The 26,096-nt window shown below is 31.2% G+C and overlaps 7 protein-coding genes and 1 pseudogene across 8 annotated transcripts, besides 3 other annotated features; 5 read left to right on the forward strand and 3 right to left on the reverse strand.

The window, feature by feature from the left end:
- Positions 1-24: part of a mobile genetic element that runs on past the window's edge.
- Positions 25-230: 206 nt separating this feature from the next.
- TVAGG3_0518460 (2-dehydropantoate 2-reductase family) lies at positions 231-1,293 on the forward strand (the record flags this gene model as incomplete). Its single annotated transcript, XM_001289961.2, has 1 exon — positions 249-1,262. One exon carries the CDS (start codon positions 249-251, stop codon positions 1,260-1,262), a length of 1,014 nt encoding a protein of 337 aa, XP_001289962.1.
- Positions 1,294-1,696: 403 nt separating this feature from the next.
- Positions 1,697-2,934, reverse strand: TVAGG3_0518470 (cell division; the record flags this gene model as incomplete). The annotated part of the gene is made up of 1 exon (XM_001583290.1): positions 1,697-2,923. One exon carries the CDS (start codon positions 2,921-2,923, stop codon positions 1,697-1,699), a length of 1,227 nt encoding a protein of 408 aa, XP_001583340.1.
- Positions 2,935-3,024: 90 nt separating this feature from the next.
- TVAGG3_0518480 (armadillo (ARM) repeat-containing protein family) lies at positions 3,025-6,967 on the reverse strand (the record flags this gene model as incomplete). The annotated part of the gene is made up of 1 exon (XM_001583291.1): positions 3,033-6,959. The coding sequence occupies one exon, from the start codon at positions 6,957-6,959 to the stop codon at positions 3,033-3,035; it is 3,927 nt and encodes a 1,308-aa protein (XP_001583341.1).
- Positions 6,968-7,621: 654 nt separating this feature from the next.
- Positions 7,622-19,620: a mobile genetic element.
- On the forward strand, positions 8,548-9,345 carry TVAGG3_0518500 (uncharacterized protein; the record flags this gene model as incomplete). Its single annotated transcript, XM_051237148.1, has 1 exon — positions 8,548-9,345. The coding sequence occupies one exon, from the start codon at positions 8,548-8,550 to the stop codon at positions 9,343-9,345; it is 798 nt and encodes a 265-aa protein (XP_051094972.1).
- On the forward strand, positions 9,953-12,015 carry TVAGG3_0518510 (annotated as a pseudogene). Its single transcript has one exon. A coding segment is annotated over exon 1 (2,063 nt).
- Positions 12,191-13,825, forward strand: TVAGG3_0518520 (integrase core domain containing protein family; the record flags this gene model as incomplete). Its single annotated transcript, XM_051237149.1, has 1 exon — positions 12,191-13,825. One exon carries the CDS (start codon positions 12,191-12,193, stop codon positions 13,823-13,825), a length of 1,635 nt encoding a protein of 544 aa, XP_051094973.1.
- TVAGG3_0518530 (uncharacterized protein) lies at positions 13,845-14,141 on the forward strand (the record flags this gene model as incomplete). Its single annotated transcript, XM_001583292.1, has 1 exon — positions 13,845-14,141. One exon carries the CDS (start codon positions 13,845-13,847, stop codon positions 14,139-14,141), a length of 297 nt encoding a protein of 98 aa, XP_001583342.1.
- TVAGG3_0518540 (uncharacterized protein) lies at positions 17,528-18,199 on the reverse strand (the record flags this gene model as incomplete). The annotated part of the gene is made up of 1 exon (XM_001318412.2): positions 17,528-18,199. One exon carries the CDS (start codon positions 18,197-18,199, stop codon positions 17,528-17,530), a length of 672 nt encoding a protein of 223 aa, XP_001318447.2.
- A 2,774-nt stretch (positions 19,621-22,394) lies between the features above and the next one.
- Positions 22,395-22,432: a mobile genetic element.
- Positions 22,433-26,096: the final 3,664 nt, after the last annotated feature.

Below are 26,096 nucleotides of genomic sequence, written 5' to 3' on the forward strand. Positions count from 1 at the left end.
TTTTAGCTAAAATTTGGGTTTGCCTACGAACAGTTGTGAAGTTTGTTTCATAAAAAATAATCCTAATATAAAAATCAATGTATTGACTCAGTTTGGTCTATTTGGATGAAACTAGTTTGATGTATTTAAAACGCTAATATTTCATATAATACTGCTAAGTAGGTAATGGCCATTTTCGATTTTTGAGAAAAAAAGTTCATCGTTTTCCTTGAAAATTTGTATTTAAATACAGTCATTTCACTTTCGAAATGTCTGAGGAACACGCTACTCTCAAAGTTGCTATTGCTGGTGCCGGCGCCATGGGTACCCTCTTCGGTACAACACTCCTTGAAGGCGGCAATGATGTCGTTTTCTTCGATGCCTGGCCAAAATTACTCGAAGAAATGAAGAAGACACCAGTTGCCCACAGAATCCTTGAAGATGGCAAGGAGAAGGACTACGATGTTAAGGTATTCCCATTCGAGGAAGCTCCAGAAGAGGAGAAGGACCTTATCATCATAACCGTTAAGTCTTCAGATACAGATGCTACCCTCCAGAAGATCAAGGCTCGCAAGATGATCGGCAAGAACACAGTTATCCTTACACTCCAGGGTGGTTTCGATAACGCAGACGTTATTGCCAAGTACCACGAGAACAAGGACCTCATCCTCTTCGGCAAGACAGCTTGCTCATCATCTGGCTGCCCACCAAGAATGATGACAATCCAGAAGTTCAAGATTGCCAACACAACAATCTGGCCACTCGGTTGCGCTAAGGATGCTACACCAGTTGAACGTGTCCAGGAAGTTGTCAAGGCTGTCAACGCCTCCGGACTCCCATTCGAGCTCACAAACCTCGCTATCCCAGATCGCTGGAAGATGCTCCTCTACTACCCAGCCAACATCGCTGTTTCTGCAGTCGTTAACCTCGACTTCAGCACATGCTGGAACTGCGAACCACTCCAGAAGGTTCTTGAGAAATTAGGTGAAGAATGCGCCCAAATCGCTGAATTAGAAGGCGTCGACACAAAGTTCTTCAACAAGGAAATCGCTGTTGAGGCCGTCAAGAAACTCGCTCTTGAAGAATGCCCGAAGCACCAGGGTTCAATGAACCAGGATGTTTTCAACCAGCGCAAGACAGAAATCGAGGCCACAGCTGGTGTCCTTCTCAAGCTCGCTGAGAAGCATAAAGTTGAGCTTCCATACACACACACAATCTACGCACTCATCCGTGCTAAGGAGAGCAACTATGGCAATGAATGCCAGAAGCCAGCTGCTAAGTAAAGGTTAACTTATAGTGAATTTTCTTTTCTTTTTTTCTGAAAACAATTATATGAAATATATCATTGTAATGAATTGAATCGTTTCTATATGATTAAACTGATGTATGTCATATATTATTTCAATTTTCATTAAAATAACGCATTTTAAAATGAGATGTTTCCATTTCTGATGTAAATATTGCTACAGTTCTAGTTTATTATCTGGAAATAAATGAGTCTGTATTCAGATATCTCATTAATCAAGTTTATATTCAAAAATATTCATTTTCGTTCTATATGGAACCAATTTACTCGCTGTAATTCAGTTATTCCATTTATTTCTATTATATTCATATTTTGATGTAGCAATATAATCTTTGTACGCGTTTAAATATTGATATAATTAGTAATATTATAATTTACATATTTTTTGGAAAAAAACAAAATAGAAAAATCTTATAATCTCTTAGCAGCACTCTTCAGAGCAATATCAAGCATCTTTGTTGCGAATGGATGAACCGGATCTACAGCCAATGACTTGTTATAGTACAAAATCGCGTCATCAATATTTCCCATCAAATGATGGGTGAAACCAATTGATGCCAAAGCTTCCTGCATTGGAGCTCCATATGAAATAGCTCTGTTATACTGATTCAAAGCTTCCTCATAGTTCTTCATCAATCTCTGGCAGTGTCCAGCATTTATTGCTGAACTTGCTTTGAGATCTCTTTCTTCAGAATTTTCTTCAATATTCACGAAAACTTTGAGAGCTGCTGAATGGAATCCTTCAAGCATTGTTAGCACTGCGTGTTCATGCTTTACGAAGTCATTGATCTCACCAACCATTTCGATCCACGGGAGAGCCAATGATGGTGAATCTGCCTTGAGATGGATTGACATTGCAAACATTGCAACACTTTTTGAATTCGGATATCTGTTGTGGACAATTTTGAGGGTTGATATGGCTTCGTTCCATTCTTCTGCTTGCATGAATGAATAAATAAGGCATAACCATGCTATTTCACATGATTGATCAATAGTTGTGGCTTTAACAAGTAATGCGTGACCACTTTCACGTTCTTCGCATAATATTCTGTAGCAACCGCATGCTGTAACAATATATGCATCATTTTCACTGCGAGAATCTGATAATAATGTATATTTATGCAGAATTGTAGGATCTTTGTTCATCATTGCGCGAATAATCGAATTTGTGATAGCTTCTGGATGCAAATGATCGTTTGGTGATGCTTTAGATTTCTGTTCAGTAGTGGTTGGTGGTGTTTCTGTGCGTCCGCTGTTAAATAAAGCAGTATCTCTGAAATATTTAAGCATTTTCGAGCTTTCAACAACTTCTTTAGGTACTATTATTGGTAAAATGATTTCATCAGCAACAGCATCAGCTGCCAATAATGTAATAATCTTTGAATAATCTTTATTTTCTAATAAAGCTTTGCAGCGGATAATTAAAAGTTGTTCATCTGCAATATATTGCTTGGGAAGGCTTTCTGCCCATTGCTCAAGCTCTCTAAAGTTTCCCATGGCATACAATGCGTATAATCTGCAAAAAACTGCTTCATAACAATCTTTTTTCGATTGAAGAATCATATCAGCATAGAACATGACAGATTTCCATGAGCAATCCTCCATGGATTTCTTCATGTTTTTCATAATTTCCTCCATTTTAATCAAAAGTGCACGTTTAAAATTAAAAATCGAACTTCGAAAAAAATGCCGAACAAATTGAAATGATAAATAAACATTTTATAAAACAACAAATAAATAAACAATCTTATGCCTTCTTAATTCCGAAGATTTGATCTTTGATTGCAATGCAAACACGAAGTTGATCGCCACTTGATACCTTTCCAACAGCCATTACTCTATTTAAGAATGGATCAACTAAGTCTGGCTTTAGACGAGCAATTTGTAGCATTAATTGTCCAGCAGCAGTTGCAACTTTCAATTTTGGTCCTTCAAGGATTTTCATTAAGTCTTCCATGAATGGTTTGAAGTCATCAATGCGTCTAACACTATGAAGATTCATACAGAAGTTGATCATGTTGATCTTCAAATCATCTGCAGCATCGGTTTTAAGGATTTCGAAAACATCTTTAAGCTTTGCATAAACACAGCCTTCAACATTGTCATTCTTTGCTAAATGTTGTAATGTTTCAGAAACAGTATTTTGAAGTTTAGCATTTTCTTCATCCTCTTCTTCATCTTTATCATGATTTTCTGATAAAGCTGTTACAAGAATATTGAAGAGTTTATCAGTGATTACAGGTGCATAAGCTCCACAAACACTTGCCATTGCTTGAACAGATTCACAAGTTGTTTCAATTAATTCATATTTGTCCAAGCGCTGCAAAATCATTGGAAGACAACATCTAAATAATTCAGCACATCCAGCACTTGCAAAATTAACAATAATACCTGATGTAGCTTGATTTATTTGTGGATCATTAGGCCATGCTTTGAGAATTGTAGCTATCTTTGGAGGAGCATCTTCAAGCTTCGGAATCATATCTAAATTCTCAGATAATTTATAAACAATAGCTGGAATAGCTCTTGATAATCTGTTACTTGAAACAAAACGAGATGTTGCATCTAATAAGACTGGCAATGCAGCAATGATATGCTTATGTATCTTTTCGTTTTCAGCAGCGAAATAAATAACAGGAGCCAAACAAGTAACAATATCAAATGAATTTTGATGAGATGCGATTGTGTTGATAATATCTTGGATATACTTTGTGTAATCACATTGACCACATGACAACAAATACTGTGCTGTTGCAGCAATATCTTCTTCACCTTTGAAATGATTCAAACATTGGCATGCAACTTTAACAGCTTCTTTTCTTCCACGTAAAATCGTTAGAATTGGAACAACAATTGCAGAATCCCCTTGATAAATTTCAGCAACATCAACTAAACCTTGTACAACAGAAGGAGAATCTAAACTTGGAACATCCATGCGATTAACTGTCGAATAAACATTAACTATAGCGAAAACAGCTCTGAAAACATTTGCATTTGCTTTAAGAGCATTTGACAAAGCAAAAACAATTTCATCGTCATCGTTTTCAAGTTTCAAATAAAAAGCAACACGAGCAGCCATTTCAACAACATTTGGATTAGTTGAAAATGTTGAGAAAACTTGACATAATGATTTCTTACTCGGCAATCTTGATAGTTTATCTTCAGTTTCGATCAAATCAAGCATTAATTCTAAAAGAGAAAATGCAGTTTCAGGCATATACGAAGAAGCATGATCATCAAACTCATTCATGATTAAATCAATCTGTTCATTGTTCAATTTGCAACCTTTCGATACTAAATTATGAACTAATAGATATGATCCAGGTCCAAAACTCTTGAAAGCAATATCCAATGCTCCAAGTTTTGAAAGGATATCAACTGTGATTTGACTTTGTGACAAATTAGAGAAAATTCTACTTGCTTCAACTGCACAACGATCTGATAATTGAGCAGCTTTAGCAATCGCTGATAAAACCATTGGTTCTGAGAATTGAGATGCCAAATCATTTGATGGTGCAACAATATCAAGAAAAGTTAATAATAAATATGAAATTTTCTCGTTTTTATCCATCTTTGAGAGAGCTGTTGAAACATTAATAATTGAGTTATAATCTTTGCAAACGCGGCCTGTTTCTTGGTCAACAGGGAATCTCAAAGCAAACTTAATACATGTTTCAACAACATCAGGACATGATGGATGTCTTCCAATTAAATCTAAAAGAATTGGAAACATTTGTCTTGTCAAACCAATAATTGCACATAAATCTAAAACATCAGCAACTAAGTTTGCATCATTTCTTGCAAAGCAAAGACTATCTAAAACAATATTTACAGAATCTTCACCTGGCAACCACAAACCACGTTCCAAAAGTTTCTTTGCCAATACTGTTTGTGAATTAAACTGAAGTGAAAACTGACTTGCAATTACTGAATCATTTCCGCACTCTAACTGATGCAAAAGAATTGAAACAGCATCAGGATTATCCAATGAAAGCAAAAGAGAAATAGTTTGCATCGGGATTGCTTCTTCTGTTTGTTGTAATGTCTCTGCAACAAATCTAAAACCATCTTCTCCTGTTGTTATTAAAGCTCGGTTAATTATTCCAATATCTTTGATTCCTAATGATAAACATTCAATAACAATATCATAATCACTTGAGAATTTCATCATCAAAGAAGAAATAGTATCTGTTATTTGTGTTCTTGGAGACATAACAAGTAAACTTGCTTTAACAAAAACATCATCATCACTATCACTTTTTAGTGAAGGAATTATATATTTCGAATCAATTTGATATCTCTTCTTTGTATCCTTTGGAAGATCAATGAATTGAATCATTTCATATTGTGCCAAAATTATAGATTGAACAATCATAACAATATGCTTGATAATCTTTGCATTCTTTGGATAACTTTTAGCCAAATTTTGGAATAATTGGATATTTTCAGGAGTCGAAATTTGAGTTGCCAAAGTTCTATTTTCTAAAATGACATTGTTTAATGATGATGTACATAAAACTATTGTGTGCTGGTCATCTGTGTTTGAGCTAATAGCTTGAACAAGTGATTGAGCGGCAGCAGAGAAAATTAATGCATTATCATTTTCTGGATCAGCACTTAAAGTGTGCAAAATTGCAGCACATCTTCTAACAATTCCTTTCTCATGGATATATTGAGACATTATAGAAGTGATGATAGCAGGAATACTAGTTGAGACATGGTTATTCTGATTTGTAGCTGTTAATCCTCGGAAACAAACTGTCAATGAATCTTCAATGACTTTTTTGTCTGAAAAGAAAATTTGTAAAGCAGAATAAGAAATTGGAACAACAAAAGCAGGCATTTCATGCGGATTTACTTTACTGCTTAATATACTTATTGCTGAAGATAGTGTTGATGGATCATCTCTGATTTGTTTGGATTGGTAATCAATTAATTGAATTATTTGTTTATCGAACTGATCTGGTTGACATTTCGATGCAATTGTAAATAAGCATTTGCAGATTTTGAAATTCGAAGGTTGTTTCATGCAAATTTCGGTAAAAAGTGGAATTGCGATATTTCCGACTTCAAGTAAAACTTTTTCGTTAGAAACTTGAGCAAATGCTGACATGAATGATAATTGTTTTGGATCTTGCGGATTAAGCGATCTTGAAATCAAAACAATGACTGTGCAAAGATCTTTATATTCTGCTCCAAGTCTTGGATCTAAATATTGTGTAATTTTGCAGACCTTTTTGACAATCTTGTATTGCTTCGAATTTAAGCGTGCTATATAAACTAATTGCGAAATAAATTGAGAATTTGAATAATATGGGCAAACTCTTGGATCATCTATTGTAATTCCAATTACTGATAGTATATCTGACGATTCTCGTGGTCTATCTCGGCACGAAATTAATAAATTTGTTAAAAACGAATGAATTGGAACTGAATTTACAAGTCTTTGACAAGATTTCATAGAAACTAATTGATGATAGAAATTTATGACTGCTTGATCATATGTATTTACTTTTTGATTGATTTTTACAGAATTATTAACACAATTGAGTGCATTTTGAAAATGATCTACGTTTTTTTCTGTTTCCGCAGCTCTTAGCAGTTGATCTAAATATTTCGCGAGATTATCAACATCCCGGAGATCTTTTTCCATCGCGGAAACGATCTCATTCATTTTCTTTGTAAACGTACAATTTATAAAGATGATATTTTTACTTCATTCTTATTAATTACAATGCATATCCAATTAGTACAGCTAAATTTTTCTATACACATCTGGAACTATCAAATGATCTAATAGTAGTATATGTTGACGGGTTTTGTGACTTTTTTTGTAAACGTAAGAATTCATACAATATCGAGCGATTTTGTATCATTTTTTTAACATATGAAGTAAAAAATGTATGATTCTTACTGTTTTTATTCTTACATTTTTGAATAAATCAAGATTTAAAAAATTTTCAAAATTGTAAGACATTTACACTCAGCCCATACATAATGAAATAAAAAATAAAATTTTTTTAAAAAATAAACTTTAAAAATTCATGTCTTACGAAAAATTAAAACTTAGTTATGTTTATTATTTTATTTTTTTATTTTGTATGAAATGAGCGTCAAAACTAACAACGTTAAAAAATTAGGATTCACAAACGGGGAAATAAAGGATATATTAGAGGGGGTGGGTTATGAAGTTGATAAATATTATTTAAGAAATTGTCAAAAATTTGCCGTGTTATTAAATGATTTAGATTATGATGGAAAAATGAATAAAGATGATGTTATAAATTTCTTATATCCCACATCTGAAGAAGAAAAACCTAAAGAACCTGATGTTTTTCCCGAATATTATGAAGAACGGATTAAAGATGATGAATACAATGAAATTGAAAGACTGGAAAAAATAAGAGATGAAATAGATGAAAAAATTAAGGAATTAAGAGAAGTTGAAAAATATAATGAAAATGAAGTAGAGGGTTTAATGAATATCCCAGCTTCAGAATCAGAAGTACAGAAATCTCATGAAGAAAGATATAAAAATTATGTCTCAGAATCAACACAAAATTTATTAGATGGTGAAATAGACGAAACACTTTCAGAAGAAGGTACTAAATTTATTCGTAAACATAAGTTACAATTTATTGATAATGAAGAATACCCCTGTATCCTACTTTCACCACCTTTAGATTCCAAAAAATTCAAAAAAGCTCTTAAAAACGTGACATATGCAACTAATACGATTAAGAAAGAAGATCATGATATTTACACAAATTATTATTTAAATAAATGCACGGGTGTTGATAAAGTTTTTGATTTATTAGATAAAATATCAAAAGAAACCATTTGAACCTATAAAATTTTGTGTGATTGTGGTTTCATTATTGAAGATACTAATAATGTTTCATATGAAAGAACAGCACCGAAGGAAGACGAAGTTGAAAGGTCTATACCATTCGTTATTAAGAACATAAAAGATATGAAAACTTATAAGCATTATATTTATTCATTTATTTCAGAAAAAATGGAAGCAACCCATAAAACATCTTCTCATCATTTTATAGCTATTCATACATTCCTTTTCAAAGTTGTGAAATTAAATAAGACAGGAATTAGATTTAATGTATCAGGGTACGCATTCTTGAGTAAATTAAAATGTATTCGTCACGTCGCGGATGATAAAAATTTATGTGTTCTTAATTCATTTTATGGGCTTTAAAAAATAAAGTTTATTTTTATTTATTTTTTAATTTTTTATTCTTACATAAATGAACAAAAACGGAACAGCTAAAATGAATGATAATCAAATTAGAGCAGAAGGTAGAAGGTTATTTAAACGCTTCTATAACATTCCTGATGGTGTTAATCCGAAAACTCGGAGAAGTTATTTAAATGAAGCCATAGATGCATATGAAGGATTTGACATTTCATCAGAAAGTGAGAGGTTAGCAAGAATGTTAAACGTTAATATTGATTTTTATTATTGTGATCCTCAACCAGAAGACGTGGACATAAATAAGGTAGACTTTCCATTAGTGGAATCAATAATGATAGATCCAGAATTTGAAACAGTAAATATTTTATTAACACAGAGTCCATGTGGAAAACTTCACGCTGACAGAATAACAGACGTTGAAGCACTCATCGGCTATAAAGTTTGTCCATATTGTAAAGAAGAGGTTTATTCTATCCGCGATGATCCAGAAAGGAAAAACCAAAGAAGATTTTTAAAGCATTGTGAGAAATGTAAAGAAAATAATGGAAGATTAATTCAAGACGTTCAGTTGCAAAAGACACAGCAACCATATGCACCACATATTACGAAACAGAAGATATATCAGTGGTTATTAGCTCACAATTTGCAGAAATATTATAAACCGACAAGATATTATATTACTTTTGACTTTGAAACATTAGAGACTAAAGAAGAATTACAACTTTCTGAGTGTGCAACTTGGAATGCTTACTTAAAACCATTCATGGTATCATCAACGGTTAAATTAAATGATAAAACATATACGAGGAATTTTTGCTTAACTTCGAGTGATTCTTTTATTTCTGATTGAATTGAGTTTTTATTTTCAACCTGTTCATTAGTTGCTAAATCAAATATTGAACAATATGAAGAATTATTGAAGCCGCAAACGGTGGGGACTTTGTCTCATACATTAAATGAAAAACACAAGGAAGCATTTAAAGAACTTCTAGATGAGGAATTCAATAAAGTGAATATCATAGGTTTTAATTCGGGAAAGTTTGATTTAAATTTAATTCTTCGTGATTTAAACACTGCAAAATGGAAAATAAAATCAATGCTGGGTTCATCTTCACAATTTAAGCAAATCATTGTAAAGAAAAACAAACGTTCCATATGAATTGAGATTTATTGACATCAGAAATTATATAGCGGGTGGGACATTAGACCAATTCACTCAAGATTTCGGAAACAATAAATCACGTGTTAAATCCTTTTTCCCTTATCAATTCATCACATGGGAGAATTACGAAGAAGAATTATATAAAGAGGAACCATTCACGAAAGATTCATTTTATTCAGCATTAACCCAAGAAACTATATCAGATAGTGATTATCAAATATATCTCAATGATGCTAAAAATTTTAAGAATAGATTAGAATATTTTATTCATTATTGCAATAAAGATGTTGAAATTATGATTGACCCAATTGATAAAATTATTGAAGAAACATTTGTTTATAAAATTGACACGCTTCATAATCTTTCTTTATCATCGAATGCTTCAATGATTCGTTACGCTTTAGCATATAAAGACTTTAATCCTAATGAAAAATATCCTGAGGAAGAGATAGAATCAAGTTTTGAATTAACGAAAAAGTATTGGAAATATAAAATTGAATCATATAAGAAACAAGATGAAAAAGCAGAAAGAGATACTAAAAATAATGTTTCAATGGATGATTTTCAATACTATCACGATTTAATCCTTTCATCTAAATGCAAAATGTGTGGTAAAGTGTTTACATATGCAAATAAACCAACATTGGATAGAATCGATAATGAAAAACCACATACCAAAGAAAATTGTCAGTTAATGTGTTGTTATTGCAATGTCGTAAAATCAAATAAAGATGAAGATGTTCAACGTTTAAGAATCAATTTAAGAAATTATGCATTAAAAAATAATTTACCAATGACTTTAGATTCAGTTGAAGCTTATCACATTCTCCGTAATGGAATTACTGGTGGTCTATCAAATGTTCAACATAGAGTAAATCTTAAAGGAATCACGCACATTAATAAACTTTCATATAGTCCAGAAACTAAAACTGTATCAAATGAGGACACCACCAACATTATGACTCATTTCGTTGGTGTTGATTTTAATTCATTATATCCTTCATCATTTTCATCTAATCCTCATGATTTCATTCAATATACTGACCATAAAATGTATATGCCGGGAAGATTGAATGGTGTTATCATTTGTGATACAGCAACAAAGAAAGCAAAAGCACTGGGAATTATTAGAAAGAAAAATACTTTATTCGTGGCTGAAGTAAAGGGTCACATTGATGAAAAATACATTAATGATTACATAAACTTTTTACCGATAATAAGAAACTTAGATATTATCACAGATGAAAAAACAATTGGCAGTTTTATGTATAATTACATGAAATCAAACAATCTACCAGTTGACCAGAAACAGAGGAAATTAACTCAGTTAGCATCAACACACAACCAATATCAACCATTTTCTTCTTATTATCTTTGGTATCTAATAGACAGATTTCATTTTATCATCGATGATATTCAATCAATTTTAACATTTACTAAAAACACTTGTTTTAATGAATTTGCGAACGAATTTATGAACGAAAGACAAAAGGCTGAATTAGAAGGAAATAAAGGAAAAAGTTTATTTTGCAAGATTTCGCTTAATGGATCATATGGTTACGATGCAATGAATACACAAAATTACGCAAAGACTAAAATAATGAATGCACAGAAGGCACGCGTTGCATGTATGTCAAATAAGTTTAAAAACATAAGAGAAATAGGAGAGGATACGTATCAAGTGATGCTCAAAGATAGATTTTATAGATGTGATACATGTTTACAAGAGGCATTCTTCACTTTAGATAATGCTAAATACTGGTATTTGGTTTTCATTTATGATTTTATGTATAAATGCATGAATCTTAATCGTTTTCATTTCATTGAAGGTGATACTGATTCATCTTATTGGGCAATCGCTGGCGATCCAAATCTTCCTAACACTCAAGCATTTCAAGCAATTGTTACCGATAAACAATTTTATGATAAAAACATTTTCAAATTCGCACCATTTGATTTCTTCTGTTTTGATGAGAAATTTAAACCTAAATTAAAGAATAAAGCTGAAGAAAAAGCACATGAGAAGAAGTTATTGGGTTTAGCAATTGAGAAACAAGGTGATAATATGGTTGCTTTATGCCCCAAGTGTTATACATCATTCAACGGTTCAATTGATGGAAGTGATTTTAAAAAGATTGCACAAAAAATGAAAGGTGTTAGTTTACGACAAATAAACAATTAACACCTAAAAATTATTTGGATATAATAAATGATAAAGTGATATTTGATGGTCAGAATATTAATTTACAACTTAAAAACGGGTCAATGACTCGCTTAACAATCGGTAAGACTGCATTAACAGGAGCACACACTAAGGCTGTATGTTGTGAAAATGGATGTTGTATGCCATTTATTTAATACAATTTAAAAACGTAGGGGTTGAGTCATGAATTTAAAATTTTATTTTTAATAAAATGCCACAGAAGAGACAAAAGGAACCGTTAATGATGTGATTCAATATGTAAATAATGGTTTTGATACTATGATTCAAAGAGGTGGGCACCCTTAAAACATTTATTTTATTTTTATATAAATGGATAACGTAGATTTAGAAATTTTAATTGATGATTTAGTATTTTATCAAATTTTTCTTAATTATTATGAATTAAAATCATATCTCCAAAAACATAATAACAATATAACGGGTGATGATATGGGTTATTATTATCGGTATTATAAAAATGAAATTTTGAAATATCATGATAAAATAATTTCTAAAATTAAAGACAAAATTTTGAAATATCATGATAAAATAATTTCTAAAATTAAAGACAAAATTAAAAATAATGAATATACAAAGGGAAAAACTAAATCACAACTTAAACAATTGAAAGATTTCAAAAATAAAGTATTAACAGAAGAAGATATTGATGAATTATATAAATTATATAATCCTGAGCCGCAAAAGCCAAAGGAACAAAAGCCAAAGAAGAAAAAGCCGAAAACAACACCAAAAGAGAAAGTAGCAAATGTTCAACAGCTAAAGGTGCAAAACGCCCAGGTCCTTCAGACCATAAATGATGCACAAGCTTTAATTTATGATTCATTAGTTAAACCATATTCAGCCCGACTTTTAAATGACGATCAACTTTTGGAATTCATCCTTCAACATAAACTCGAAGCGGGAAAGTATATCAAACCTTTATATACAGCATATTTAAAACAAATGAATAGAATACATCCAGAATTAATGAAAGGAGGAATGAAATCCAAAACTTCATCATCCAAAATCAAAGCAGATAAAATTAAATCACTTGCAATACCAAAACCTCCAACGGTAGTACCTCCTCCTTCAGTTAATCCTTCATCATTCACTTTATTATATCCATTTCAAACATTAAAGAAGCAAAAAGATTTTAAAAAGGATTTCAAAATATTAAATAAACCAACTGACCCAAAAATTCAACCATTAAAGGAAAAATTTAGTCGCCCTTCATTTGCACCATATCCATATTCATACGAAATCGATCATTTAGAATATTCAAAAGGAAACGTTACTTATTTATTTGCCATTAACATTAACACCAGATATTTATATTGCATTCCGATGAAAGGGAAAACAGAACAGGAAACAAGAAGAGCTATACAATACTTACTAGATCATGAAAGAGTAGATAATATCAGGGGTGATGGTGATAAAGGATTTCAGGCAGCTATGGCTCATTATTTCCCACAAATTAATTTTTACTTTTCATCCTCTCCATATACGTTTCATAATAAAATAGTTGATGCGGTAATGAGAACTCTTAGAGATGCGTTAGGGGTTAACGGTCAGATATACTGGGATGGAAATCATGACTCCATCATACAGCAGTTAGTATATTATTACAATAATACATGGCATAGAACTATAAACATGAAACCAGTGGAAATGAAAAATGATATTTCAAAAGAATGGGAATATATTAGAAAGCAAATGGAAAGGTTAAATGATGTTAAACGTGAACAAATTAATTCGGGGCTCATGAATTTTAAACAAGGGGATAAAGTTTTGATTCATCTCGATTATGGAAAAACTAATAAATCAATGACAAAAAGAAGACGAAGATTTGACACAATAGCTGAATTTGTTAGATATATTAACGGTAATGTATTAGTTGAAGTTGACAATAAATTAATAGAAATTCCGATTTATTTTATTACTCCATTATATTTAAATAATATTTAATTTTTTTATTTCGTAAGAAATGAGTGACAACAAAGCATCCAAGAGTCCTGATTCAATTCAGATTCAGAGTCCAGACGATGAATATAAAAAGAAACTAAACAGAATTAAATCAAAAATATGCTATTACAAAAAGAAGCCGCAATGCGGTGGGGCTGAAAACGATAAAGAGAGGAAAGAAATAATCGAAAAATTAGAAACTTACCGTTCAATCCTTAAACTGAGTGAAGCAAAAATAAAAGAATTTAATAGAATAAATAAATTGATTGGAAGAGATGAATTTAATAAAGATGAATTTTTAAACTCAATCCAAATTTAATTTTTTTCAGTGCTACCATGTTACCATGTGCTACCATGTCAATTAACTTCTCTTAAAAATGATGACAACATGACATTTTGACAACAACACAGGAAATAAATGTTATCGTTTATGTTTTCATTAATGATTTTAGGTTATTCAATAATTAATTATTTTTGAATAACTGAAGGTGTCACTACGTCACCATGTGTCACCAGGTTAATTAACTTCTCTTAAAAATGATGACAACATGACATTTAGACAACACAGCAGGATTAATGCAAAAATAAATTCAAACTTCATCGTATATGCTTTGTGAATGTTTCGCCATTAGATTTGTTCGTGAACGTCTGTGCTTCGACTGACATTTCTGTTCTTACATACAAAATAAAAAAAAAATAAAAATAATTCATAAATGCCTTCCTCCTGAACTGTTGTCAAAATGTCATGTTGTCATCATTTTTAAGAGAAGTTAATTAACCTGGTAGCACATGGTAACATGGTAGTAGTGAAATAAAATTTTGTTATCAGTTATTTTATCATCATTTTATTAAGTTCATCTTTAGTTAATAATTTGAATGGATTCGCTAATGTTCCACCTTGAGTCACAACACTTGCCCCGGCTAATTGTGAAGAACCTGGGATAAGTACTCCATGAAATGATTTCATTGGTATCATTAATTTAGAAATAGTTGGCTTAATTAATTTTGTCATTTATGATAAAAATAAAATTGCATAATTTAAATTTTTTTCTTTCTCATTTTCTCATTTTCTCATTTTTCATCCTGTTTTGGTTTCAGCAACTTTTCAAGTTGTTGTCTTGTCAGTAACTTTAATTTTAACTTTGGATCAAATATTGGGGTTTCCATCTTTATCTCTTCCAATAACACCATATGGTAGAATCTTCATTTATACTAAAATAAAAATTTAAATTATGCCGTTCGCTCTTTTGGAGCTCAGGACTTTCAGTCCGTTCTAAAGTTTGTTTCACAAACATTGAGCATTCATTGAACGCAAAACCATGCGAATACAGTCATAAATGGTGGCATATAATCTTCACCCGAACCTGTTGGATTTGTTGTGAAAGTGTGTGAATGATTTCCTCCTGGTTCAGTTTGTCGAAAAGTCTTTTTTGTTGAATCGTTATAAGATGGAGATAAAACGTCATAACCAGCTTCATACTCTGAGTTGTATAATGGGTGGTCTCTTAATGAGTGGCTATGGTCGCCAGAAAAGTTTGTAGTTCCCGTATGAGTGTGCGGTGGAAGGTTTGCTTCTTTAATTTTCTTCGAACCTCCTGTTTGCTTTGAATATCTAGCACAGTATAAGAATTTGTCTACAATCTGCTGCCACGTACCAAAACCTAAAACTGTTTCTGGATTTGTTGAATTCATTGACGTATATAAAGAACCAACAGGATATAATGTTTGAAGTATTTCATTTTTCATGCTTGTAATCACATCATTTACTTCCGACTTCTTTGCATAATTTTCATCAACATAAGTTTTATCTGCTTTAAGGTCTAAACATCCTGAAACCCATTCTGTATCAGCTTTAACTTTAAAAGTCTCAAATGTCCATTCCTTATCCGCCTTCTTCTCTAACTCATCGTTAACATAAGTTTTATCTGCTTTAAGGTCTAAACATCCCGAAACCCATTCTGTATCAGCTTTAACTTTAAAAGTTTCAAATGTCCATTCATGATACCATTCAACCTTTTCTTTAATTTCATTATCTTTTTCATCAACGTAAACCAAATTTGCCTTCTTATTTAACTCACTATCCACATATTCCTTATCTGCTTTCTTCATTATGTCGTTTAGGAAACCTTCTATGAATTCCTCATTTAAATTAAATCTTCCAATCTTCAAAACTTTAGGAAATGCATTTAATGCGTAATATCTCTGTTCTTCTGGTGGAATTGATGTTATATCATCCGTTATTCCTTTAATTTTTGAATTCATAAATAAAATTTCTTTTATATTTGATATCACTGCACCACCTTTGCAAACAAATTCGAAACGGTCATTTTTCAATACTATCTCCAAATCTCCATATTTCAACCTTTGCGTTTGTTCTGCCGTCTTTGAATTATATGCATATATGGCGTATGTAATGGTCTGAAGGACCTGGGCGCTTTGCGCCTTAAGTTGTTGTGGTTGCTGTTGTTTAATCATTTATTATGATTTAAAAATAAATATTTAATCCGTTATCTCATCAGCTATTTTCTCTATTTGAAATTGCCATAATATTTCATTCATAAATTCTAAATCACAATCAAATAGGTCAGTTATTCTAAATTTAATATTTGATAAATCTTTTGAATGAAGAATAAATGAATTCCCGGATAATTGAAACGGATATGATAAAGAAAATGTGTTTAAGTTGATGGATAAAATGTTTTGTATTGATGGGTAAGAGTTAGGGTCTAATGTTTGATGTGAAAATCTCATTGGGGTATTAACTTTATCACATTTGATTAAAATGAAATTGGAACCAGTGTCAGAATACAAAACATCCCCAACATCTTTTTCAAAATTTAATATCCCCAACAATGAACGAAGATGAGGAGTACAAAATTTAATTTTCAGCGGAAATTTAATAAGGTTATTTATTTCATCAAGTTCAAAAAGTTTATCAGGTTTTGATTTAAAATTTTCTTCATACCATACGATAAATGATTCATTTAAATAACTTAAAATCGTGTTAATATCCCATTTCGCTATCACATTATTTATATACATATCATACGTTTTTTCATGGTCATCTTTAATAAATGATATATAATCTGAAGGGTCTAAAAGAATGGGATTAAATTTACCACTCACAGAAACGAGAGTAACATTATAAATTCCGCTAACTGTTAAATTTAATTCACAGTTATTATTCAAATAATATTGATAATTGACATTTTTTATTACGATTAAAAATATGGTAAAGCGTTATTTTCCAGTGATAAATAAAACTAGAATAAGATTACCTCAAGAATTCATAAATTCAACGAATAAGAAATTCATTCATGTTATAAATTTTAGTGTTTTCAGAAAATATGAGTCAGTGTCATATTCATCAACAGGTTATATTTCACTTCATTCAAATTTAGTTCAATCAAACCCATATAATGACCATTTCATAAGATTTTCAGATGGTATTAAAAATGTAATTGATAGATTAAAATATGAACAGATTGACAATATCGAATTTTTGGAATTTTGGTTTAAATATCCCGATGGAAAAAAGATTGAAGTTAAAGATAAAGCTGATACTATAACAAAAACAATTACAATGACCGATCCGGATAGTGGGGAACAAAAAGAAATAAAACAAATGATAGAAACTGGTGAAAGGTCAATTATTATTGATTATGATTCAAAGGATTATTATTCGATAATGTTAATGCTTGAATATTAAATAGCCTTAACAAAGAATTTTTCAAGTGATATTTTATATTCATCAACTATTTTATTATAAATATCATTATATGTTAAATGAAGTTCAGTTGTTGTTCCGTTCTTTGATATCTTAATTGTGCTAATATCCTTTATAGGATTTATTTTTGCAACTGTTCCGCAGCATGAAACCTCATCATCTATGAAAAATTGAATCTTAACGTCTGAATCTTGAACATCACAAAGAATGGCGATAATGTGAATTAATGATTCATAAGGTAAAATAATTAAACCGGATTGGTCAATTAAATTTATTATTGAATCATAATTATTAATTATTATATCACGGTAAATTTTCATTAATTCTGAATTAATGTCTATTTTATATGGGTTCTCGATGTTTGATGAAAGAGGTGGGGGGTATGTTGGATAAGTGGGAATTTCAACAGGTTCTTTACCGGGTTCAGATAAAATGATTGGGTCTCCATTCTCATGGTTTTCTTCATTCTCCTCATTCTTCGGTAAGTCACGAGTTAATAAATTTGGTTGAGTTGCTGACCTTGTTAATTCGGGGCTAACATTAACTTTAACATTTTGAATAATTCGTGATTTATCATCATTTACGTTATAACCAACCGTAATCTCTGCTTTTGCGTTAGTGTTCTTTTGACTAGTGAAACGTCTTCTCATTTATATTCGAATAAAAAAATATATTTAAACTTTTATTTTGCTGGAACTTTTGAATCTATTATTCCCTGTATTTGTTCATGAAGTTGATTTTTAGCTGTTTCATCGTAATTAATAGACCGAATATATTCATTAATTGCATTCTTATAATCATCTGATTTCTCAAATTTTCTTTTATCTGATTCCTTAACTAAATCATAAGTTAAACCTCGTTGCTGATATAATGGTTTCTTAATTAAATCTTTGAATGCTTGAGATAAAGCACCTGATGCAATTCTTGCTACTATAATTGGTTGGAATTGCTGTTTAAGTTCATCTTTAACATTTGCGAAAACTGGATCGAATAAAGCAACTTTAAAGAATTTCTTAGCTGAAATTTCAGGTCTAATATTTGCATATTGACCATCAAACTGGTTAGAATATCGTGGTAATCCATCCAGTCCCTCTTCAATAGCATTTAATTCTTCATTGAAATAAGAATATGGATTATAACGGTATGAATTAATTGGACCATTTTCACCTTCTCCAATGTATTGTTTAACAGCTTTTCCATTTTCATCAAATTGCATAGGATAACGTTCATTATATGCTTTACGTTTAGGATAATCAGATATAGTTAATTTATAACCATTTATGACTTTAATATTACCTTGACCATCAGTAACGAAAACTTCATTTATACCATCGGGTTTTCCATTTGGACCCGTAATGTCTGCTTCGTGTGCTTCCCAATTTGGACCATGACGTTTGGCATATGCTTGAGCTTCTGGTAATGTTAAAACGTTTCTCATTTGTTTAACATCTTTTTGAAGACCAGCAACAATATGAACTAATTCTTTCATTCCATCAGGAACTTTCATAGTTCTATTATATGCACCCCTTTTGTTTGTCCCTTGTTTTAATGGAACCTGTAGAAGATTTACCATTTCTGTCATGTTTAATTATAAATAAAAAATAAAAATTAATTATAAAAAGTTAATCAAATTTAACACTTCCTTTATTTAAATCAACTATTATTTTTCCATGTTCACCTAATTGCTGATATTGTGTGTAAAGTTCATTAATGCTCATTGGTAAATTCACTTGATAAAGCATAACGTTCAACTGTTGACGACTAAACCCACTGAAAATGAAAAGTGTTGATAGATTTGATTTAATGTTTGTGCTTAATGCTTTGAAATATTGAACAGCCATAAAGAATGAACACTGAATGTGTCGACATTGAGTTAATAACTGATTAAAATATGATTTCTCATTTGTTATTAGTTTTGATTTCACTGCATCATCTAGAAAAATGAGTGAATGCAAAAATTCTCTATCAAAATTTGAAATAGAAAGTGTTTCAAATAATTCATCCCGTTGTTTATCAATAATTTTATCCTCTAATCCTTGCTTCTTGATTGTATTATATAATTCTTTATACAGAGAGAATTCAGGGCTTTTGTTTTATCTCTTCATCTTTCAGTATTTATATTGAGTAGTATGGTTTTTCAAATTTATGACATCTTGTTTCCATTTTTGCTACTTCTGCTGCTTTTTCTGACACTTTTTTCGCATATTCCTCTGTACTTAGTTCTTTCAGTTGTCTTCTTTCTTCTTTTTCTACGTTTAACTCATTGAGTTCTTTGTGTGTCTGTCATATTCCTAGTTGTCTTTTCGTTTTCACTTATTTTGCTTCTGTATGTCTACGTTTGGAGACTTTTGAATCTGTTATTTGATTTTTTGATGAACTCAAAATTCATTTGACTTGAGGGTTATAAGCTGTCCCGTCTGCAGCTCCACCATAGCCTGCCATTTTCCGCTCAAAGTGCGCTCTTAACCTCCACTCTGTGCAACCAATAACCTCGGTTTAAAGCATAGGGTTGGCTTGACATTTGTTGCAACATAAGTTGGGGTCATTCAGCATTTGTTTGTTGCAACTGTTGTTGGTGGGTGTTAGTTTTTACCTATTGGATTTTCAATGCTCTCTTTCTTACGTATATTTTACGTAGCTTACGTGGCATTTTAAGTGAAGTTAAAAAGCGGTTTTTGACAGATGTTTATATGGACACTTTTTGTTCAGCAACAAAAAACTACTCGGTCAAAGTGTTGTCAGTTTTGTAAAAATAACCGTCAATCTCTCATCTATAAGGGGAAAGTCTTCTCAAAGTATACTTCTTTGGAACGCCTGTAACTTTTCCTGGCGATGGGGCGATAGACCCTTACTTGTCCGGACAAAGTATATATTTGAGTGCTCTACAAAAAAAGTCAACAGCGACGACTCTCATAAAAACCGTTGTGTAAAACGTTTTTACCGTGGACAAAAAAGTATATATAGAAAACAAAAACGTTTTATAGTTCATTCAATATTTGAGATGGAACGGTTTGCCAAACGGTAACTATTAAATAAAATAAAAAAATAGAGGGGTTGCCGTTGACGAAAACGGTTTATTTCAAACTTTTCTATGAGTTAGTCCGAAAAAACAGTTTATTTTTTGTCTAATGGCAATTCGCTAGCGGTGTTTCGCTCCCAAATTCACCTGAGAAATTGCTTGCAAAACTTTCAGCACCACAGGTTTAGAGCAATCAACATCAAACTGCAGCATCTACACATTCTCAAGCAGAACAGACAATTCGCTCAATCAAAGCCACTTTTTCACTACCAAAAACAATCAAACGAGCTCCGTATTACAAAAGAACCACAGCAACGCTGAACTAGCAAAATACTAACTCTCAGATTGATCTGAATGAATAACTTCGAATTCAAAGCCAGAAAAAGAGTTTCCTTGCACTTTTAACAAAGAATATTGTGAACAACTCAACAAAGTTCTTGCAGACTTTTACCAAACTCAAAAGAGAAAACACCTGACCCATTCAGAATTAGGTGACACAATTGTCAACTATTTTCCCAACAATAACAAGATTAATGGTTGACAGGAACTAATTGTCAGCTTATTGAAAGTCTTTCCACCCAAGTGCAAAACAAGTCGCAACAGTTTTGTGGTCGCGAATTCAAATTTAAAGAGTTACGGATTCAGGATGACGAAGAAGAACTAGTACGGACAAGAAACAGCAAAAATGGCAATGTCTTAGCTCACTCAACCCAAGTTCAAACCATTATTTACTCAGACAACAAACACAATTCAAGTACGCGAAAATTGGCTATATTCATTTCTCGTTAACCAAGCAGAAGACATTGAAGAAAGGAGACTCTATCTCAGTTTAATGTTTTGCTACTGCAAGTTTTTTCAAGGACGAATTTGGAGACCAAATTCTATGCATGTCTTCAAAGCCACCGTCAGCAACTCTACGTTGAACGAAAATACATCATGCATGGAATGTATCTCCAAGGTTTTTGGAAAAGCCCCCCCAATGTGGAAACACATACACACATTTGGCTTTCATACATTCACGTTCGATACACCAGATGACTTTGAATGTTTGAAGAAGAAGACTCTACTCCAAGAAGCATGAACACAAGAACTCAATCAAGAAGAAGTCCTACCGAATTACACCAAGAAGACTAACAATTTTCCGAATAAAAACCTCATTTTACTAAACATCTTCGGGCTAGAAGGCACGAAGTGCCTGGAAGCCCCACATACTTTTTTTTTTTTTTTTTTTTTTTTTTTTTTAATTATACAATTATTTTTGTTTTATTTTTTTTAGGATCAAAAGTCCATTTTAATAGAATTTATATTACTATTCATCTATTTAGTACACTACCGTATATTATTTTTTTAAGAGCTATTCTTATTTTTTGAACTTTTATTCAAATCTTTGGTCGCAAAAGAATTTGCATGATAAATGAAAAACATTTAAACAAAGTCAATTTTATTTTTCTAATTCAAATGGACTGAGTGTTAACATTTAAACATCTGTTTTTGCTAATTGTCGTCAAAAATTAGGCGTAAAAGCAAAAAATCTGATATTTCAATAATGGTTTTATGATAGATAAGCATTATATTCCCACTTCATTATATTCGTAAATTTTGAGGTTATCTTCGTTTTTAAGATTCATTGAATTTGATTTTTATAAAAAATTAGTTATATTATTGAAATAATAGAGTTTATGGTATATTATATTTTCAGAGATTTGGTGTTCTTCTTCCAAAATTTTTTTTATTAAAAAAGAATCTTTACAAAATATACATTTACTTTAATTAATATTTAAAAACGTGCTCTATCAAAAGTTCCAAAAATTCAATATTTTAGCTTTTCTGAGGTGTCACTTTTGATGAATTTCTGTTTACAACAAAACCATCAATCTTGATGGGAATAAGAACCATTATAGAAAAGAATTGATAAGACAAAGAAATCGGATCTAATGAGATCTCAAATTTTGATCGAATGATGAATTTCTGATATGAGAGAACTGCTACTTACGTTTATAGAATTGTGTGGAGCTATTGAGGTCCGGATTCTTCATCTAATGATTGCTCGCTGTATTTAGAAGTAGTTATATGTTGACGGTTTTGTGACTTTTTTTTTGTAAACGTAAGAATTCATACAATATCGAGCGATTTTGTATCAATTTTTTAAACATATGAAGTAAAAAATGTATGATTCTTACTGTTTTATTCTTACGTTTTTGAATAAATCAAGATTTAAAAAATTTTCAAATTGTAAGAACATTTACACTCAGCCCATACATAATGAAATAAAAAATAATTTTTTTAAAAAATAAACTTTAAAATAATTTATTTTATCTTTATAAAGAAAGCTCTTTATATAGATTGATGTCAGATATTTCCGCGATTAATTAAACATTGTTTAAACCTGAATGGAATCAATGAAGTCATAAATCAAAGACATCATAAACGAGTAAAAGGAATTAGAAACTAATGATTATTTGAATTTCATGAAATCAATTATTTTGATTCATTCTTTCTTAATCTCTTCTATTCTTTTTGTAAATCATCAATTTTCATTAATGGGGTTGATTTCTTGATTGGGGAATAGATTTCAAAACTAACCACTCCTTTTATTTTTGAAATTTTAAATTCCATCAACTTTAAACATTTTATTCAATTTACATGTGTCAATTCTTCAATATATTTTTATTATTGCATAATAGTCATTAAAATAAACTTCAACAGATGAAAAAAATTTTTATTTCAGTTAATGTTTAACAACGTTTATTTTTTGTGAACATTTTCACTTTCATTTATTTTCTTCCTCCTCTGTTTCATTTATTTTTAAAAATCGGTTTCAATTTATCATTAAATAAAAATTAGAATAAAGTGATGAAATATATTTTTTAATTAATATTAAAATCAGAAATGGCGGCAGGATTCTTTAAAAAATTATGGATGGAATTAAGAAAGCTGCGGCGTTGGGTTTCATAAAAAGATTATTAAAACCGCATTGCAAACTTTTTGGCACCAGTAGCGAAAACGGCAGGAACTATCATAGGTGGAGTATTAGTACTAAAGCAGGTAATCCGGTGATGGTAGCACAGAACAGGTAACGCAATTGGTGGAATTGCTGAAGGAATACTTAATAAATATAGGGGTAGATAGTGGAAAAAATAAATATTTTAAATTATTTTTTATCTTAGTATCTGGTTGTAGTCTTTGATAAACTTTTTCTCCTTTATTTAAAAACTTTCTCTTATTGGGGCAGCTTTTTGGTGTTTATTGATTCAGCAACGTCACTAATTGCTTCTTTATTCTTAAATATCCAATTTGCTCCCTTCTTCAATGTTTCCCAAACTTTACTCGCCCTCTTATTTACTCTATCCCACAGTTTCTTAAATATTACCCGCAAGCCCATTAGTTGATTATTTCATTTAAAAAATTAACATTTCATTTTCATCTTTTAATTTTGATTTTTATTTATTAATAATGACGACTAACTATTTAGTGCCAAACACAAACCGATTAAATGGAAATGTGTTTCATTCATGCGAAAAGATAAATGAAATACTTTCGCAAGAATGATGGTTAGAAGATATAGAGAAACTTTGAAAGTTCATGCTATGGACCTGATACTCCATATTTTGATCGATAAACAAACTCATTTAAGAAATTACCAAATCCAGCTCATGATGTGAAACCAATTAGGGGACCACATATATTAAACGCAAAGTTAAAGCAACTCTAGTTTCAAATAAAGCTTTCACAGTGATGCCGCTTTTATAATGTATTGCGTTTATTTCGTTGGTTAACAATCATCAAATCAAAGCTTTTAAACAATTAGAAGTAGAAACCGAAAGAGGTGATGCCGGTTATCTTTCAGATGGATTGCGCCCGTGAATCTTTTGGCATTTGCAAAATATTAACAAAATCAGAAAGGAAAGTTAAAAAGTTTGTTCATTCGTTATATAATAAGTTCATAAATATGATAACTCAGTATGTGTAAATATATTGAACCCTTCAAAGTTTTCAAGAAAGCAATGAAGCAAGTTTGATGTCCTTTTGATTATGATTATTTCGGTAAATGATTTGTTAGCAATTTCAGGCGTATCGATGATTATCCTAAATCATTTGGTGATATCATTCTTAAATATTATTTTTCAGGGATACTTAGTATATTGTCAGGTTGACCGTTAAGAGTGACTGATTTACAAAACTTACGTTTATCGAAAAGATCAACTGATGAAATTATGAAAAAGAATTATGATTCAGTTTTATAAATTGATCGCAAATTCCAACAAATCGGATTCCTGCCAAATTAATTACCAAGCTTAGCCGCCACATCTGCTGACGCAACTAGTTGATGGCGTTATTATTTCATGCACAAAGATGGAAGTTTTAGAGGATAAATGGCATTACACCTAGGATATGGTTTAATTGAAGAATCAGTTAAAGCAATACCACGTTTATTCAGTAAGGAAGAATCCATTCATGATTCCAGCTCAACATATTGACGTTCGTTCACTAGAAATGGAGGTTGGCCATCACTCCTGAAGGTATTAGCTTCAGATTTCTCATACGCCTCTTCATAATGTTACAGATGTGTGTTCAAGCATTTCCGAAGAATGCAATGCAAAGAACGGTTTAGAAAATCCAATGCTTTCGAGGTTCAGGTCACTATAGATTCCAGAATTCCCCGATCAAGCGATGACCACAGTGGGGTGACATATTCTTTACACCGTAGCTTCAAGCTTCTTGATTTAGATGGAGTGAATGAATGCACGGAAGAATACGAGGACTCATTAACTAGACCACTGAATGATGATGATGGCATACATTAGCTAGAACATGGAAAGACCAAACTTCATTCTTATGCACTATTCCAGTTCAACGTGATGGAGCGGGTATATTTCTTTGATGGATTAGAAACTTTTCAATCACAAGTTACAGTGCACAGTGAAAGCTTAATCCAATCATTCAGGGTGAAAATGACACTATACTGTTCAAAGGTGACAATCCTCTCAGGTTTGGTTTACTAGGACTATCATATTGGACATGGACAACCGGATGAAGGTTTGAAATATCATCCAACAGGTACACCACCGCAGTATAGAAGTTCATATGATGAAATATTGATGAATAGAAATGTTTAAAATTATAAATTTATTTTTGATTAAATGGTTTAAATTCATCCACCCCTTTATGAAGAATTAGCAGGAGTAATATAATACATACGTAGATGATATGATTAATGAAGCATTGAGTGATAATAGAAATGCTCTATCTAAGGAAAAATTAATGAAAATTCCATATTCTGAATGTTACTTAAATTCAATCACTGCAGCAATTGTAAACAAAATAAAGGTAAAACAATTAACGATATTAAAACAAATTAATCATTATTGCTAACACTTCCCCCCATTCACATGTGTTAATTTATATCAACCGTTCAGGTTCACCTTCAGATGATACATTTGAATCTTTAAAGCATTTAATCAAAATTCCAATTATTTATTTATCACAAGAAGAAGCAGAAGATTATTTAAAAAACTTTTTAATGTATA

This window comes from Trichomonas vaginalis, chromosome II, assembly GCF_026262505.1.
Source record: "Trichomonas vaginalis G3 chromosome II, whole genome shotgun sequence".
Taxonomy (NCBI): Eukaryota; Parabasalia; order Trichomonadida; family Trichomonadidae; genus Trichomonas; species Trichomonas vaginalis.